The sequence below is a fragment of the Pyrgilauda ruficollis genome, unplaced genomic scaffold (genome assembly GCF_017590135.1).
Source record: "Pyrgilauda ruficollis isolate IOZ18807 unplaced genomic scaffold, ASM1759013v1 scaffold9, whole genome shotgun sequence".
Classification (NCBI taxonomy): Eukaryota; Metazoa; Chordata; class Aves; order Passeriformes; family Passeridae; genus Pyrgilauda; species Pyrgilauda ruficollis.
Genome location: NW_024531043.1, coordinates 7,077,211 through 7,093,616, shown reverse-complemented (window position 1 = coordinate 7,093,616; position 16,406 = coordinate 7,077,211). Strand labels below are relative to the sequence as shown.

General features: G+C 44.9%; 1 protein-coding gene across 21 annotated transcripts in view; it reads left to right on the top strand.

Moving 5' to 3' along the window:
• FBRSL1 (fibrosin like 1) overlaps positions 1–15,692 on the top strand; it is a 500,045-nt gene extending 484,353 nt beyond the window's left edge. For 13 of the 21 annotated variants that reach the window (XM_041488543.1, XM_041488539.1, XM_041488537.1 and 10 more), the window contains 8 exons: positions 1,708–1,779; positions 2,346–2,384; positions 3,227–3,298; positions 4,554–4,686; positions 7,782–7,859; positions 9,300–9,383; positions 10,403–10,637; positions 12,639–15,692. In XM_041488543.1, coding sequence (XP_041344477.1) covers positions 1,708–1,779; positions 2,346–2,384; positions 3,227–3,298; positions 4,554–4,686; positions 7,782–7,859; positions 9,300–9,383; positions 10,403–10,637; positions 12,639–13,872 — 1,947 coding nt within the window. In that variant the 3' untranslated portion in view covers positions 13,873–15,692. The remainder of the gene's footprint in view (positions 1–1,707; positions 1,780–2,345; positions 2,385–3,226; positions 3,299–4,553; positions 4,687–7,781; positions 7,860–9,299; positions 9,384–10,402; positions 10,638–12,638) is intronic. The other 8 variants (XM_041488548.1, XM_041488549.1, XM_041488542.1 and 5 more) reach the window with 3 other exon arrangements.
• The last annotated feature ends 714 nt before the right edge of the window (positions 15,693–16,406 follow it).

The window sequence follows — 16,406 nt, the reverse complement described above, 5'->3', positions numbered from 1 at the left end:
GAGCCCAGACCCTTTACATTTTTGAGTAGTTCCTAGTGCTGTTATGACTACCTTTTAATTCATTTTAGATACATCCAACATTTGCTAGCTTGGGTTTAAGCAGTGCAAGGTCACACTCTGGTGCCGTGGTTAATCACTGACATCATTTGATCTTTGCACAGTGCAGTATTTACATACAATCTAACGTCCGAAAAAGAGAGGGATAGGTTGAAAAATGTATCTGCTGCTTTGGCACATTACTTTCCAGTTTCCCAGAGGAGGCAGAGCTGAACTCTAGGCAAAGCCACTCCAGTCATCGTTACTGCACTGTTCTTCCGTGGTCTCTCCCTCGCAAGCTGTGTGACTAAAGCCTGCGTAATCACTGCAGACCTGATGATTTGGCTTTAGCACTCTGACTCCTGCACTTCTTGCTTTCCAAAGCAGAGATCTTGGTTTTGTTTTTCCCCTTCCCATGTCATTTGCCTACAGCTGTGCGTGTGAGTCCACTGCACATAAATCCAGGCTGACGGTAAATTTCTCAGTGAGTTTCCCGAAGGCCATTTCTCACAAGCTAAGAACTTGAAAAGGTCAGAAGTATTCAGTTTACTTTGCCGGAGGAAGCATTCACATCTTTCTCCAGGGGACAAAGGGACAGGATGACACCATACTATTAACATGTTGTGATCTTTAAGCTCTTGCCTGTATGAAAGCTGTAACTTATTTGCCACCTTATATCTACCTCAGCTGTCAGAGAAGCCCTGAGAGCTCCCATCTGCCTGGGGAGTGCATTGACTTACCTACACACACACGAGAATTCACTTTTTAATGAGTCTGGAAGTTACACAGCCATAGACAAACTAAAACCTACCTTCCCTCCTACACCCAGGATTATACTCATGCCTCGTACTGTTTGAAATCTGCTATAATTCGACCTAAAACATGAGTGAAATGATCTCTTGGGGAATGAGGTTTAACCCCTCTGCACTCAGCTGTGCAGAGGCACCAGGTGCAGTTGCTGTGGGAGTGGGAGATGGATGCGTGCCGGAGTGAGGAGATGAACGAGTTCTTGGGGATCATTAGGACAGGACAACAGGTGGGACCCGGAGGAGGAGGAGCAGGGATTCGTTCAATGAGGTGTTTAATTCTTGCTGGAAAATGATGGGGTAAACAATGCAACGCTATAAAAGACCCACAAGCACCTTCTAAGGTTTCTCATTTTTGCCTTGTCGAAGCAGATAGATGGGCTGTTGCTGGTTCAGGCATTGTGTTACCTGGCCCTAGTCAGAGAGGGGCCATGGTCCAGTGTGTGGAATATGGGACTGGGATGCTCAGCTTATTCTGTTCCTGTCTGCTGCCTGGAAAATGGAGGGAGTCAGGCCACCTCTCTTGTTCTCTCTCCTACCTCCTGCCTGTTTTGTCTAAAGAATAAGCTCGGGGGGCAGGGACTGTCTCTTCCCATGCCCATGCACAGCACAAGGGGGAGTGATCTCAGCGAGGCTTAGGGGTGCTACTGGAATACTGTTACTGCTGCTCAATAATAATAAATGACATGGTGGTTAAATGCTGTTGGCTGTCAGTAAGAGATAACATTTAGCACTAATGTAGCAATATGCGTGTTCAAAGCGCAGTGCAAACATGGACTAATTAATGCTGTTAACATCAGATAGAGATGTTAAATGTACCACTGGTGTGATACAGTATTATTCACGCTCTCTTCTTGTCTTTCAGACTTCAAACCCTATTGATGTAGCAGGTAGACCAGGCACAGTCCACCATACGCTGCTGCAGAAGACTCCAGGGGTAGGCAACAATATATAAACTTCTTTTCAGCTTATCTGGGTGTACAGTAAACACAGTGATTGCTGATAAAAAAACGAGAGTAGGCTGGTGAGCAAATTGGCCTTCTAGACCAGGAACATGCAGTGAGGAGAGAAGCTGTCTTTTTCTGGTGAGACAGCAATCTCCACCAGTCATGAATTCAAAGGGATGTATTGGCTTCTTTCAAAAGTCTGAGGAAAATGGGGCAGGAAACCCCTTCAATGTCTTTCCTCTAGGTATTGCTTGGAGCGTACTTTCATGTGCTCCATTTCAGAATAATTACAAGGTTCAGAAAAGCACTGGCACTGTTCACTTGCTGGCATGAAGCTGCTTTGTTTATCATAAAATTCTGCTGAGTTTGGTTCAAGGAATGAAAGAGAAGTTTTAAGCCTTCTTTAAGCCTTTTAGGTTTCCCGTGTCACAGGGGACTTCTCTGGAACGTTGCTTTCTAAATGCTCTCACTTGTTCAGAGGAAGGAAGTTCCCCACCTTTCTGTATATTGGCTAGTTTTAGAAAGACTGATTGTTTTATTTCTGCTTTTTCCATAGGTGTCAGACCCTTATAGGCCTCCAGTAAGAGTAAGTAAGGTTTGTGGGGGATTTTATATACATATTTATACACAGACACTTGGAATATTATGCATGTGCTTTTGCAATTCATCATGTCCAATAGAAAATCTCATGCTCATCCTTTACTTCAAGCAAAATGTCAGTTAGCTCTCTGCCACTTCTGATTAATAACATTTAGGTTGAATCCCAGCCTTGTTTTGCATCCATTTATGTGCATTAATAGTTCACAGTATGAAATGAGGGTCACAGAAATAAATGACTGTGAGCATGGGCAGACATTCACCAGTGAACAGATTCGTGGTGGCTCAGGTCAATGTGCTGATGTTCCACATAAACAGTGGAACAGTGAGTACCATGGCTCAGCTGAAAATAGGGACTTGTTCAGCTGTGGCACTGCTCGTCCTGGGGATTGTTTGTCCCTAGCCTTTCCCTCCCCAAAAGCCAGCAGCCGTAATAACCACGCATGACTTAGCCTGCAGTGCAGCAGGGGTGAATGAACAGGGCTCTTTTCAGAAACAGAACTCTCAACCATTAGTTGCTTTTCTTAAGCATGGCATACTGTTCTTTGCTGCCATTCATTTCAGTTTGGGATGGGGGGAGTGCAAGTAGGAAAGAACAAGGCAGGATCTCAGATGTCCATGAGATGGGGAAGATATCCCACATTCTTCCTGTTTCCTTCTTAATTTAAACATCATCTGCTGCAGTACAGCAGAAAATGTTGATCACCCATTGTGCCGTTTTAGTAATCAGCCTTTCTCATTGCTTAGCTGCCTGGTTGACAGTAAGGGAAATGAAATGTTCTATCTGATGTAGATTGCTAACGTATAAATTAATCTAAATTCTTGTGCTTTCCACTGCAGAAACCTGGGAAGTGGTGTGCGGTTCACGTACAGATCGCCTGGCAGATCTACCATCACCAGCAAAAGATAAAGGTAATTCAGATGGTTTCTGGAACAAAGCCAAGTCTTTTAGCTTACAGATTGTATTTGAGTGAGTAATGGGCAGGAAGCAGTTACTGTGGTGATTCTGAAGCTTGCCTGTATTGATTAACTAATACTTACACTCCTTTAACATTTATTGTAGCAACTGTAAAGTTTATCTGAGGGCAAAGGAGCTGGGTGGAAGGGTGTACAGCCAGAATGAGGGGAAGAAAGTGAGGGGCAGAGTAATTTCCCCAAGTCAATCTTTTTTTTTTTTTTTTACAAAGTATGCACATTTAATGTCGCTTCCCTTCTGCATTAGTACCTCCTGTGGAGGAGGTAATGAAATGGCCAATGCAGTGAAGAACATTACAGAGCAGAGAGCAGCAGAGTAGATTGATAACATCAGTGTTAGAGGTTGTGGGGCTTCCTGTGCTGCTGTGATGGTGGGCAGAGGGAGGGGGTTTAACACTTGAGAGGTAACAGGATGTAGGTACCCTGGGGTGCTGCTGCAGGCTTTAGACTCCCTATGGCAGGTAGAATAGCTGATAAAGGGACTTGTGTAGATTTTATTTTTTCACAGCTCCTAGAGTAGTTTTTTTGTCCCATTAATGCAGGCTATTCTCTGCTTAAGTAGGTGCCTCTGGAAGGGGTATATGTCCATATATTTTTATAAGCAAATACATAATCTTAGAGCTATTCTTAGGATTCTATGACTAAGGTGCAGTTCTGGCCGTGCTCACTTCTGCAGGGAAGGATAAAATCGGTCTCTGGAGGAGCCTCATAGCTTCCTTCATCCTTTGCCCCTTGCCTGCACACTGAGCTGTCCTGGCTGCAGGAAGGGCACAGTGTGGACACATCTCTCTCAGACTGGAGAGGCAGAACAGAGGAGCCCATCACCCAGCTCCCGAGGCGAGGCTCCTGTTGGCAGCTTTGTGCCTGCAGAGTATTTTCGTCAGGCCGAGAGCGCCGGCTGCTCCCGGGCTGCCGTGCACTCGGTGTGTCCTGTTCCTGCTGCAGCCTGTGCTGCAGGGGCTGAGTGCTCCCTGCAGAGCTCAGCCTGGCATGGGGCTGGCAGCTGAGGGGCTGCAGGGTGGGGTGGCCCTGCAGAGCATGGCAGAGCACGGCCGCGGCTGCGCGGCGACGCTGCTGTCACTCCGGCTAATGCTCCCTGGCAGGGCTAAGGGGGAATGAGCCTTAACTCCCTCTCTTGTTTTTCCCTATAAAAGGAAGTGTGTAATGAGATTGGTTTTATGTCATTTGACAGCAAATGCAGCTGGATCCCCACAAGCTAGAGATAGGTGGTAAACTTGACCTGTTCAGCAGACCTCCCGCCCCTGGAGTGTTTCCAGGCTTCCATTATCCACAAGATCTTGCCAGGCCTCTGTTTTCCACCACAGGTAAGGGAAGATCATTCCTTGTTGATTAAAAACAAAACAAACAAAAAGTCAGTGTATGTCATGCATGACTTTACAGCTACATATCTCTCAAAAATAGAAGCAAGGTCGGTTCAAGGGGTGCAGAGACACTGCTGTGAGCAGGGCTCTGCCACCACCTCCAGTGCAGGATCCTCTGCACATCACTGAGCTGCAGCAGTTGGCCCACAGTCCTGTGTGTGCAGCTGGTTCTTATGTGCGTAATTAGTAGGCTACAGAGTAATTTTTTTAAACCAATCTTGACAAAACACTTGAAAATGTTTCCATTGCACAGGATTGGAAGTGGCTCCAGTCTCTTTCTTGCTTTGTGTTTGCCATGTTATTCTTCTCAGTTCCTCCACTCACCAAGTTTCTCTTTCTTTTCTGAAAACAAGGGTTTTTTGTAAAAGGAAAATTTCAATAACAGCATTGAAAATATCACAGAAGGTGTATTTGTCAAGTGTTTGTTTTTTAAATAGAAAATTCCTCTATGTGTTACAAAGTGAAGCAAAGTCCAGGGGTTAAAATGATATATTGAATTTACAAAGAGCCCCAAAGAATTAAATACAGTTTACACTGATTGTTTTCCAATCTGTTGGAGAAGTAATTACAATTACACAATTACCAAAGGACAGTAACCTTCACTGTGTTGTTCTGGATGGCTCTGACCATGGGAGACTGCAGCTCTCCCATTCTGGTCTAGGATGCCAATGTGGATTCATGTGGACATCTGTCTGCCAAATGCTAAATGTTGTTCTTATTCTTAAACTTAACTTTCTTCTCAACTTCTTCACATTTTCTCTCTGTGTTTGAGATGCCAAAGTCTGCATTCTGAATGAGCTGCATCAATTGACAAGATGTAACCTAGCTCTTTATGTATGTAATTAATTGGAAAATAATGTCATTTTCTTCCCTAATGTTAGTCTGGTTTTATGATGCAATATTGCACAATCACCTTAACTCAGTGCAGACATGGTCATATTCAGCCTGTGGAAATTAATGACTTTAGTTTTGAACTCAGTCCCAAAAATGACAGAACAGCAACAGATGACAATGAGCTGAAATTTCTGTGAGAATTGAGTTTCAAATGCAGATGCCAAATAGCCTTCAGGAACTCCACCAGTGCTTCAGTCTGTCTTTCTGCTCTGTCTGTGGATGGAAATTCTTAAACATCAAAAGCACACTTCTCCCACATGTAGTCAGTGCTGGTACCAGCTCTACACTGTGGGGTGCTACCCTGCATTTTGGTCTCTGTAAAGGTGTTTTGACAGTACAAGGTCAAGATATTTATTGCATCTACTTGGATGCATAAGCACTGCTCATTTACAAACCCCTGGCTGTTTTCCTGTGGCAGATGTTTCCTTATCACTGTCCTGTGTTGTCATTACAAGAGTCTTGTTTCATATCTGGTTTTGCTACTGTAGGCTGTTCAGGACAGAATTACCCTAACAGACAGAAAAGCACCAGTCCAGTTGGTATCTGGAGTTTTTTCCCTTAAAAGATGCAAGCATGGCTTGCTTTTCATTTGTAAAAGCAAGAGGGAAAATAGTATGAAATAGAAACATTAAAGAAGGCAAACTAATAAAAAACTTTCAGTAGAGAGAAACAACAACTTGTCTGTGAGTATATTAATCACAAGAGCCATCACACAGTAAATCCAGGTAAAGAGTGCTGTCAGTGTGAGCAAACACTGCAGCTGGAATACGTGGAGGAATAAAGCTTTTACTCTGGAATATCTGAGGCATTCTTTTCACCTTACTGAGCACGTGTGCAGTTGGTGTGAATCATTGGTTCTGCTGCATTGCCTGGTTACTGGGGGAGACATAAGTTATCTTAGGGCCACCTGTCTCCAGGAGGGATGCTGGCTGCCTGGCAGACGGTCTATTTAATAACTGCCTGACAGCCTGCAATGCTGCTCCTGGCTTTCTCCAGAGGATTTTTTATTATCAGCCCATGTAGTGGAGTTTGTAAGCCGTCTCCTTTGAAGAAATCTCCCATCCATTATATACCTTCTGAAATCTTAAAGGATTAGAAAGATGACAGTCTCCATCCGTCTTGAAGCACTGGAGCAGTCAGAATGTTTATAGAGAGGTGCTAGATGGGTCTCATTGCTGTGGTCTCTCTTAAGTTTCTTCAGCTCATTTTCTGGCTGCTTAGGTTTGAGGTGCCCAAGCTGGTGAGGGCCACAGAGCTCTGTCTCCCTCTCAGGTTTCTCAGTTTGCTCGTGTTCTGGACACATGAGTGTGTTTCACAGCAGCCGTCAGGGGCTGGGCTCTGTCTTCCTCCTCTGACCTCGAGGAAGTCCAGGTCAGGGGCTGACCCTGTGACAGGTGACACCAGTGCTTTCACACTGAGGTTGTGAGCCCGTTCAGATTCACATATGCCTGCCTGCAAAGGAAGAAAATCTCTCATTTTCTGCTCTGAAAGCAGAGCAGAGTTTTCTGCATGAGCCTGGTCCACCTTGAAATACAGGGCAGACCTGCTTGTTTCACCCCTTCCTTCCCATCTCCTCAGCCTCATGTAAACCAGCACGCTCAGCAGTGGTGTTCTTTCCCACGGGGAAGTGTGGCACCATGGCAATGAGCAGTGTCTAGGAAAGGGAGAAAATACCAGGGGGAGCCTGTGGATGCAGAGACAGATGTGAAAGCGTAGCTGGAACTCTCATGGGAGAAACATGATTGATGTTCCCTGTGTGCCTGTCATTAACTGGTGTTTCATATAGACTAATCAGTCACTTCTGAGCACCTTCTGGCTGGGCCCATAACCTGGGCTGACCCTTTTTCATGTAAACATGGAGTAATGACTGAAAATGTCAGACAAAGAGCTTGGCTTCCCTGTTAATTCAGGTGAGCAGCAGCTCTCAGTGCAAGGTCTCCTCCTGCCTCCAGTGCCCTGTTAGACTCCTTGGTAGGTCTCTCAGGGAGATCCATGTTGCTCACTCAGCCAAGGTTTGGGATCTTCTCCTGTCTTTGTTGTTTAAATGTGGCCTTTGCATCCAGCTCTTGAATGTGGTGGCCAGGAGCTCTGTGTATACAAGGAGTCACTTGCCCCTGAACTAAAAAGGGACCTTGTTCTCACAGGTGCGACGCATCCAGCCACCACCCCTTTTGGTCCCTCCCCTCACCACAGCAGTTTCCTGCCTACAAACCACTTGGCAGGTAAGTGTAAGTAGCCCTGCCTTCACCTCTGTACCTCTGCCCCCTTCCTGGCTCTCTGTGTGGTCCTGCACTCTAGCACTAGGGGAGGGAAAGGCTTAAATTGCCTGAGGATCCCGAAGCTGGCCAGCTTCTCATCCCTGCCTGCTCCTAGCTCTTGCTCTCACTGTCCCCCAAAGGAGGGGACAGTGCAGGGCTGTCACATCTGTCACTGCTGGGACACCACACCGGAGCCAAAATGTGACCTGTAGAGTCCTGTACTCCTGAATGTGCCTGAAGAAATGGGGGAAATTTATGCAAAGATACCTCAGACAAGCCTCAGCTTAAAATGGGCTCCTCCTGTACCGTTTTCCACCTATGAAAGGTCTTGACTGAGTTCTTTAAAAGAGTTCAGGGAACAGTTCCTGGCAAGTAGATGTTCTGCGCATTTTGCCAGACTTTCAGTTTCCTAATTGGCAGTAAGTAGAGCCTGATTTTGTCAAATTTCCTCATTTTAGAAGCTCACAAGCAGCTCATTGCCAATTAAAGTTCAAGCTCTGTTGATTAATGTTTTAGTAACATTCATCCAATCAGTAAATGTGGCATGCCACATGACCTAGTAGACTTTTTTCTCTTGCAAATACCCAGATTTACATCAATTCCTGAACATTCTGTCAAAATTAACTATCTCTACTGAGTCACTCAGCCACAAGATCAAAGAGGAAGGGCAAGAACTGTTTTAAATAAGAAAATAAGCAAATAGCTGTTTGCTTTAAAATACAAGCTATTTGTGCCATTTGCCTTGATATTTTAAATGTGATATCTGTGAGGAAGCGGAGAGCAGCATTACCTCCTGTAACATGGCAAGTTAAGGGCTTGAAGGGGACAGTCAAAAAGCCAGTGGGCAGGAGGAGGAGTTGTTTAGAGATGACCAGTAGGAAAGAAAACAGGTACACTGATAGGATTTAACCCACAGCTGTCTCTGGAGTGTGGAAACCTGAGACAGGCTATGTGCTCTCAGAGAGGAACCTCTTCTGGTGATGGGTGCCTTTACTGGGAAAAAAGTGCAGAAACAAGACAGTCATCTCCTCAATGCTGGCCTAGGGGCCTGCTGAGATTCTTCTTTCGAGGCAATTGCAATGTTTCTACTATTAATGCTGATAAGGAAAGAGAGTTATAGCTCAGCAGCCTCCCTAATTTCAGCTATTAGACCTTAATTTCTAACTCACTTCTGACGCGCATACAAAAGTTTATTACAGCACCTGTTTGCAGAGTGAGCACTGAATCCCTTCTCCATTTTAACATGATGGGAATTTTCTGTGCAAAGAACCTTGCAATGAGAAGGATCAGCTTAAAGTCTGGCCTAATCCTACTTGGATTCAAACCGTTAAGAAGGGGAGGGGTGCGTTTCATTCTCCAACATTCTTGGCTAAATGCCTGCTAAATCCCTGTTTGCCTTTCCAGATCCATTTAGCAGGTCAAGCACCTTCAGCGGCCTTGGGAACTTAGGCAGCAATGCCTTTGGAGGATTAGGCAGTCATGCTCTGAGTAAGTACTGGCTGGGTTACTGCAGACAAACATCCCTTCCAGAAAAGCCACATGCTAATATTTACAGCAGCTGGTGGTAGTTTTTAAAGAAGTTTAATTCCTAACCTCCATTCTCCTATCTGAAAACACTGCACCTAAGATTTCCAGGTCTCTGCGGTGGGAGCTTTTCTGCATGTCACAGAGATCAGTAGCTGTGCTCTGTGCCTCCTCACTGCTGAGGGTTGGTACCTTGTGTGCTCAGAGAGGCACTGGAGCTGCAAAACCCCACCGAGCTCTGGGACCCTGTGGGCACCTAAAGTAACACCCTTCACCAGCGAAGATGCACAGTGGAGCAGCTACTGATACTTCTTCTAATTCGTGTAGACATCCTCTGTAACCGTTGGCTGAAGTTTAAATTACCTGTATAAAATAATTCTACCTCAAAAACATGTTACCTGTAGGCGAAACATGCTTGAGAGCCACACATAAGAGAGCACATAAGAGAGCATGCTTGTGCATCTCATGGTGCAACAGGAATCAGCTGAAGATGGATGGAGGAAAATCGAGTGACTGTTCTGAAAAGCCTACAGCCAAGCTCTGTGTTTATACACACACATACATGCCACCAAATAGTCTGGGTTCTTCAACAAAAAAAACGTCCCTGAAGCCTCAGCTGCAGGCAGCTGATTGCTTGTAACTACCCACAAATTAAAGTTTCTTCCAGAGAGAGGAGCTGAGGAAAAATACTGCTTTTGTGCTGGAGCCCTTGCCTGGGGTGGGGGGAGAAGAGAAGCTGGGCATTTTCAGTAGTCTCTGAGTTATTGAAACGTATAAAGCTTCCTCCAACAACAGCCTTTAAAGAGCTGGTGGATCTTACACCCAGTGTTGGAATTATCTGTCTCCACTCACTAGTAGCTCCCCCTCACCATTAAAAAGCCTTAAAAGGACAGTTCTGGTTGTGACAGATGTTGTGAAAAATGTCTGTATAATGATTGGCTTTGAATTATTTCTAACTCTTCCTCCCCCTGCCATTATTCTAGCTCACAACAACATTTTTACTCACAAAGACGGCCCAAACCTGCAGAATTTCAATAACCCCCATGAGCCATGGAACAGACTGCACCGGACCCCGCCGTCCTTCCCAACCCCTCCCCAGTGGCCCAAGCCCTCGGATTCGGAGCGGAGCTCCTCGGTGACAAACCACGACAGGGACAGAGAGCGGGAGCCCGAGAAGAGGGATCTTTCTCTGAGCAAGGACGACAGAGACAAAGAGAGGTGAGCACTGTGGGCTTCTGGCCGCTTCCTCCTGCTGCTGCTTTTCCTCTGTATTTTTTTCTGTTTTCCCTAAAATGTTGCTGATCCTTGAAGCAGCTGATAGGCATTTTGCTCAGATAAGCACCAAAACCATTCCTCTTTGCCTTTTGGGATTTGTATTCTGTGGAAATATAGTAACCCAGTCCCTGCTAGTCAGTAAACAAATCGCACCAGGCTGAGAAATTGAATGTGTTGCTGTGTTTTCAGTCTACTGAAAACTTGGTTGTTTTCAGTGCAGCTGCTTTAGGATTGCTGTGTGTTCTGAAATTGTGATGGGTCCTTTGGAGACAGTCATAGTTCTCATTAAGGTACAGATATGCTGATGAATTCAAATGTTAGCTGGACATTAACAAGATAACAATGCAAATGCCTGTATCTGGAGCAGTGTGCATGAATCCATTAGCAAAACTGATTTTAAAAAATTGCATTGTGGGCAAATCCTTATTAAGGATGACAGGCCTGTATCACCTGGTCTATAGTTACTTCATTAGCTCCCAGTTACATGATTTTGAAGCTGTGAAGCCCTTTATATTTCAGAGCCCAGTTGTCTCCAACAGGCTACTTCTTTGTAGGCAATAACAGCCTGCAAGTCTTAGATGTGCGTGCTTGACTAGTGACAGGGGTTCATCGTTTGCTGGAGTGCTTTTAATGAGATCTTCAGGCAGTACCTGTGAACAAGATTATATGGAAGCAATAGGCTGAAAATCTTCTTGCTTTACATGTTAAATTGTCTGACATCCTTGCACAGATTTCATACAGGTAGGGAAGGTATCCCTTCTTGGCTCTAGTGGAATTCATTTGCAGACCAAGGTTACTTTACTCTCAGGAGTGTTCACACAGGGGTTAACAGCTCTATTACACTTCTATTAATTTAGCTTAAGCTGTCCCCAGCATCCCTGTTTGGTCTGGCCATGTTTTTAATAAACCACATCCTTGACCAGCAATCAGGACTACCACAGAGGAAGAAAGCTGGGTTAGCAAATGTAATCATAAGGGATAAATACTTACACAGCTCCCCAAAACATCTCCAGCTTTCAGCACTCAGGTCTTACAGCTCTCAAAAACAAACACAACATAAAACTCAGGCAAAGTGAGCCTCTCAGCTGCATAATGCAGTTCTCTCAATCACACGATCATATTTTGCATTTAAAGTGTCTCTCATTCAGAGCAAAGTGCTTTTAGAAGGTGAGCATTATTTATTCCCCTGTTAAAAAGGTGGGATTAACTGTGACTAATTGGCTTGCTCAGAGGCAGAGGTGCAATTGGAAATGTAAACCTTTGTGCCTCTCTTTCTAAACCATGGATGTTGTCATCAGACCCCTTGTTTATCACAGCAGGTCCTCTTGAAACACAGCTCAGTTGCTCGGTTTCGTGGCTGATTCAAGGATGTTTCTCCTGAAGCATCTGGCTTACCTGCAAGAACTGCCAACAACAAAAGTCTTGTAGTTCCATAGGAAAATCAGCTTCACCTTATGGTTGCTTCCAGTCAAGGAGGCTGACTTGGGAAGGACCTGCATGCATTTCTGTAGTTGTCTGTTTTGTGTGTCTGGATGCATGTTTTAGGAAAGGAACCCAAGTTTTACAGCTGAGAAGGTTGTCTGGCAGCAAGATGTACACATGAACACACAATAAGCTTTTTTGAAAGAAAAATAAGCTGTCTAGAATTCTTTTTCCCCTGCATTTCTCAGTGAAATGGTCTTAGGGTGAATATTTCCAGCCACATCCCCAGTTTACTCTTACACTTGTGAACGTTTAACTTTTTTTTGTCTTTAAAGTATGTAAAGGCAGGTTGTGCATATCATTTACCATAGCATCGCAGCTGTAGCTGATGCTTGTAGAACTTTCCAAATCCTTTCCTGAGCAATCTCAAAGTGTACAGCTGGGCACAGCACTGTGCCTGCCCAACATCACGCGTGTGCTTGTTCACACATAACCAAGGATGTACCTTCTGTCTTTTTACAGAGACCTCATGGATAAAAACAGACATTCGAACAGATCCTCGCCGGCATCCGCCCCCGTGACGCACCAGATAAGCAATCTCATCCGCAGCAACAGCCAGAGCTCCAGCGAGCCCATCAGGCAGGTCAGCCTCGGGGACAGGGAGAGGTCCAAGGAGCCCGAGCGAGAGCACCCTGACCGGCTGAGAGAGCCGCCCATAGCTGAACACAAGATCAAAGAGAGCCGTTCCCCAGTGAAGGAAACTCCAAGCCATGATAAGAGACCCTCTGAGGACAACACAAAGCCAGTAATCCAGTCTGTATCCCCATACAGCAAACCTGCACTAAGTGAGAGCCTGAAGCTTACCAATCTCATGAGCAAGGACATGGAGAGAAAGACAGAGCTTCCCAGCGACCTCCAGAAGATTAAGAATGACATCAAAGTCAAGGAGGAGAGGAAGGAAGACAGCGATGTGCTAGTGGTTGGGTCTGAGCCTTCCCAGCACTCCCGGTCAGTGGAGCATCCCCCACCGCCCACTCTCCATGGATTATCATTGCCTCACTCGATGGCTGCCTCCATGCCCATCTCCATGGGCAGCGTGCACCAGATGAACAACATGAATGTCCTGGACCGCAGCAGGATGATGACCCCGCTCATAGGCATGAACCCTTTGTCAGGAAGAGAGAGGCTGCCGCATCCCGGATTTTCCTGGGACCCGATGAGGGACCCCTTGCGAGATGCCTACCGGAGCTTAGACCTGCACCGTCGAATGGACTTCCAGCTCCGGACAGATCCTATCCATAGGTTTCCTACCACCTCTGGCTTTTATGACCATGAGCGTTCCTACAGAGACAGGGAACCACACGACTACAACCACGAGAACCTTCTGGAAGCCCGCCGAGAGCAGGAGCGGTTGCGGCAAGTGGAGGAGCGCGAGCGCTTGCACTTACGGGAAGAACTTGAGCGTGCCAGAATGCACCACTTGCACTCGTCCCCCATCGAAAGCCACCTGGCACACGTGCCATCCTTCATGCCTCATTTGAGCGGGATGCATTACCCCAGACTGAGTCCATCCACTGCCATGCACAACGGGATTTTGAACAGGAACCCGCCGACCGCAGCGCTGAGCGCGCCGCCGCCTCTCGTACCAGCCAGCAGCACCAGACCTGCCTCCCCTCGCAGGACTACTCCACTCACAAACTCAGAGTCCAGGGACTATTCCCCCTCTAGGAACCCCAAAGAAGTAGAGGCACGATAGTCCCCAACATTGAATTTTAAACTCACCTGTACATAAAACAAGCAAGCAAACAAACAAGCAAACAACAACAACAAAAAAAAAAAACACAAACAGGAAAAAAAAACAACAAAAAAAAGAAAACAACAAACCTTTTACAAAATGCACTGCTGTAAACTTTTTTTTTTAATGTAAAATTTGTAGAAGTTAAGCACATTTCCATAAATAACGGGGTTGGGGACTTTCCAACAAGAAGGTTGCTGAGAATGGGAATTTAATATATAGGTATTGATTTTTGGTTTTGTTTTTTGTTTCTGTGCTAAAAAAAAAATGAGTTAAGAATATCAAGTTTGTACATTTTTTCCCAAATGTGAGAAACATTTTTAATGGATTTGTATTTTTTTTAATTTTGTGCTCTTTATTCACTTAAAAAAAGAAGAAATTTTGCTTTTGTTTTTAGTTAAATTTGCATTTTAAAGGCCTCAGATCCTTAAGAAAAAAATACCCAGGGTTTCTTAAAAGTATTATTTATGGAAATACTGTAGTTTTACAGTCCACTGTGAGGTTCCCTTCTGAGGCCAATTGATCATTTACCTTGGTACTTTGGAACCGAAGTTACAGATATATATTAAAATATTAATAATAATAATAATGTACAAAACTGTTTGTTTTTTGCCTTATTATATTATGCAGAAATTTAAGAGGAATTTTTTTTGACTTCTTGTTTTAAACAAAAAAAAAAAAAAAGAAAACAAACTGTAAATATTCTGTTAATATAAATGTACACCAATATTAAATTCTTAACATAGGTAGACTTTATAAAAATGGTTTCTAGAACCACTCTGGTTATTTGTTAACATGGTTACAACTCATACTCTTGTCACAGTCAGAAATTCACACTCAGAAAGCTCAGTACGGCATATATACTTCAACTATGCAAGAACTCGGAGGCAGGTCTTAGTGGATGTTGGGGGGAGGAAGGTTTAAAAAAAAAAAAAATTAAAAAAAAAAAAACAACCCAAAAACAACCAACTCGCAACTCTGGAGACAGAATGGCAATGGCATGTGAAAAGGAAGAAGGATGCTTGTGTTTAAAAAAAAAAAAAAAAAAAAAAGAGAGACTGAATTTTTTTGTACAAACACAAGGGACAGTTCGTCAAGGAAAGAGAAAGACACACGCTCCTGGAAGGGAATTTTGGTTTCCTACTTTTCAAGCTGGCAAAAGCAGATGGAACTGGCACAGTACCATGCGGCAGACCCTTTCCTTATTTTTTTTTTCCTTTTTTTTTTCTCTTTTTTTGTGTTGTGGGCAGGATCGCTGGCAAGCAAGGACAATTTTCCGTGGACCCCTTGTGCTAATTGTGCAGTGTTCTTATTGGAATCTGTATACAAGACAAAGTAGAATTTTAGGAGTGCAAAAAAAAAAAGTCTAATGGTTGATTAAAAAAAAAAAAAGAAATTCTGATATATTATCTATAGTACATGAAGACCATAAGCAAATGTTTGTTTCAGTGTGGTTCTGCCTTGAACTGCTTTTTGGCATGATTTATTTTTTATTTCCAATTTTACTTTTCATCCATATGTAAATTTTGCCATGTTTTACTTGCTGTACCATCCCCCCTTCCCTTATTTTATTTTTCAGTGTCCATGTTTTATATATCCTGGGCTTTTTCTCTCTAGTTAATTCAGCCATCCGCTACTATTTTCTTGGCTCTGTAACTCTTGTTTCCCCCCCCCCCCCCCCCCCCCTCCCCGTCCTCCCCCCTGCACCCCCTGTAATTTTAAACATTCAGTTTCCTTGTAGATCAATGAAGATAAATACAACATTGATTTTGGATGAAAAAGGCAGTTGAGTGTTTGTGTGTCGTAGCCAGCGCTGTTGACTCGAGGCTAATGGTTTATTGACGGCTGGGAGGAGGCAGCTGGCGGAAGGGGCTGGTGCTGGGACAGGGATTTGCTTCTGCCTGCGAATCCTTCCCAGCAGAAGGAACACGCTTTGGAGGCTGGGATTTGGGGGTTTGGGGAGGAGAGCAGAGCAGTGCCCCCGGCCCTGCAGCATCTCCACCCCACAGCCCAGGGGCACCTCGGGCTCTGCACCTTTGGAGCTGACCCAGCATCTCCTGCCAGGGGAAAGAAGGACAGCAAAGGAAGCACGGCCTGTGTGCAGCAGCTCCTGTGGAGGGATCCATCACCACGTGAAGGGCATCACCTCCAGCGCTGCTCTGCACCTCCCATTTGCTTCCCCAGGCTTTCCCTGGGCTGAGCTGTCTGCAGGGGGATGGACGGAGCCGTGCCCCGAGCCCCTCGCGCTCCGCGGCTGACGGAGCGCACGGCGACGGGGCTTTAGCAGCATGGCACGGCTTCTGGGTTTAAGTCTGCGTGTGACTAAATTACTGAGCGTGAAAAAATGAAATGAAGTAAAATAGCAGGGTCCTTAATCTGATGAAAGGAGGCTTAAAACAAAATAGGCATTAAAAATCAGCACCTGCTCTCGCAGCTGAAGTTGGAGGAACATAGAACACATGGTGGATGTGAAAAGTGTGTTGGACTCGGCATAA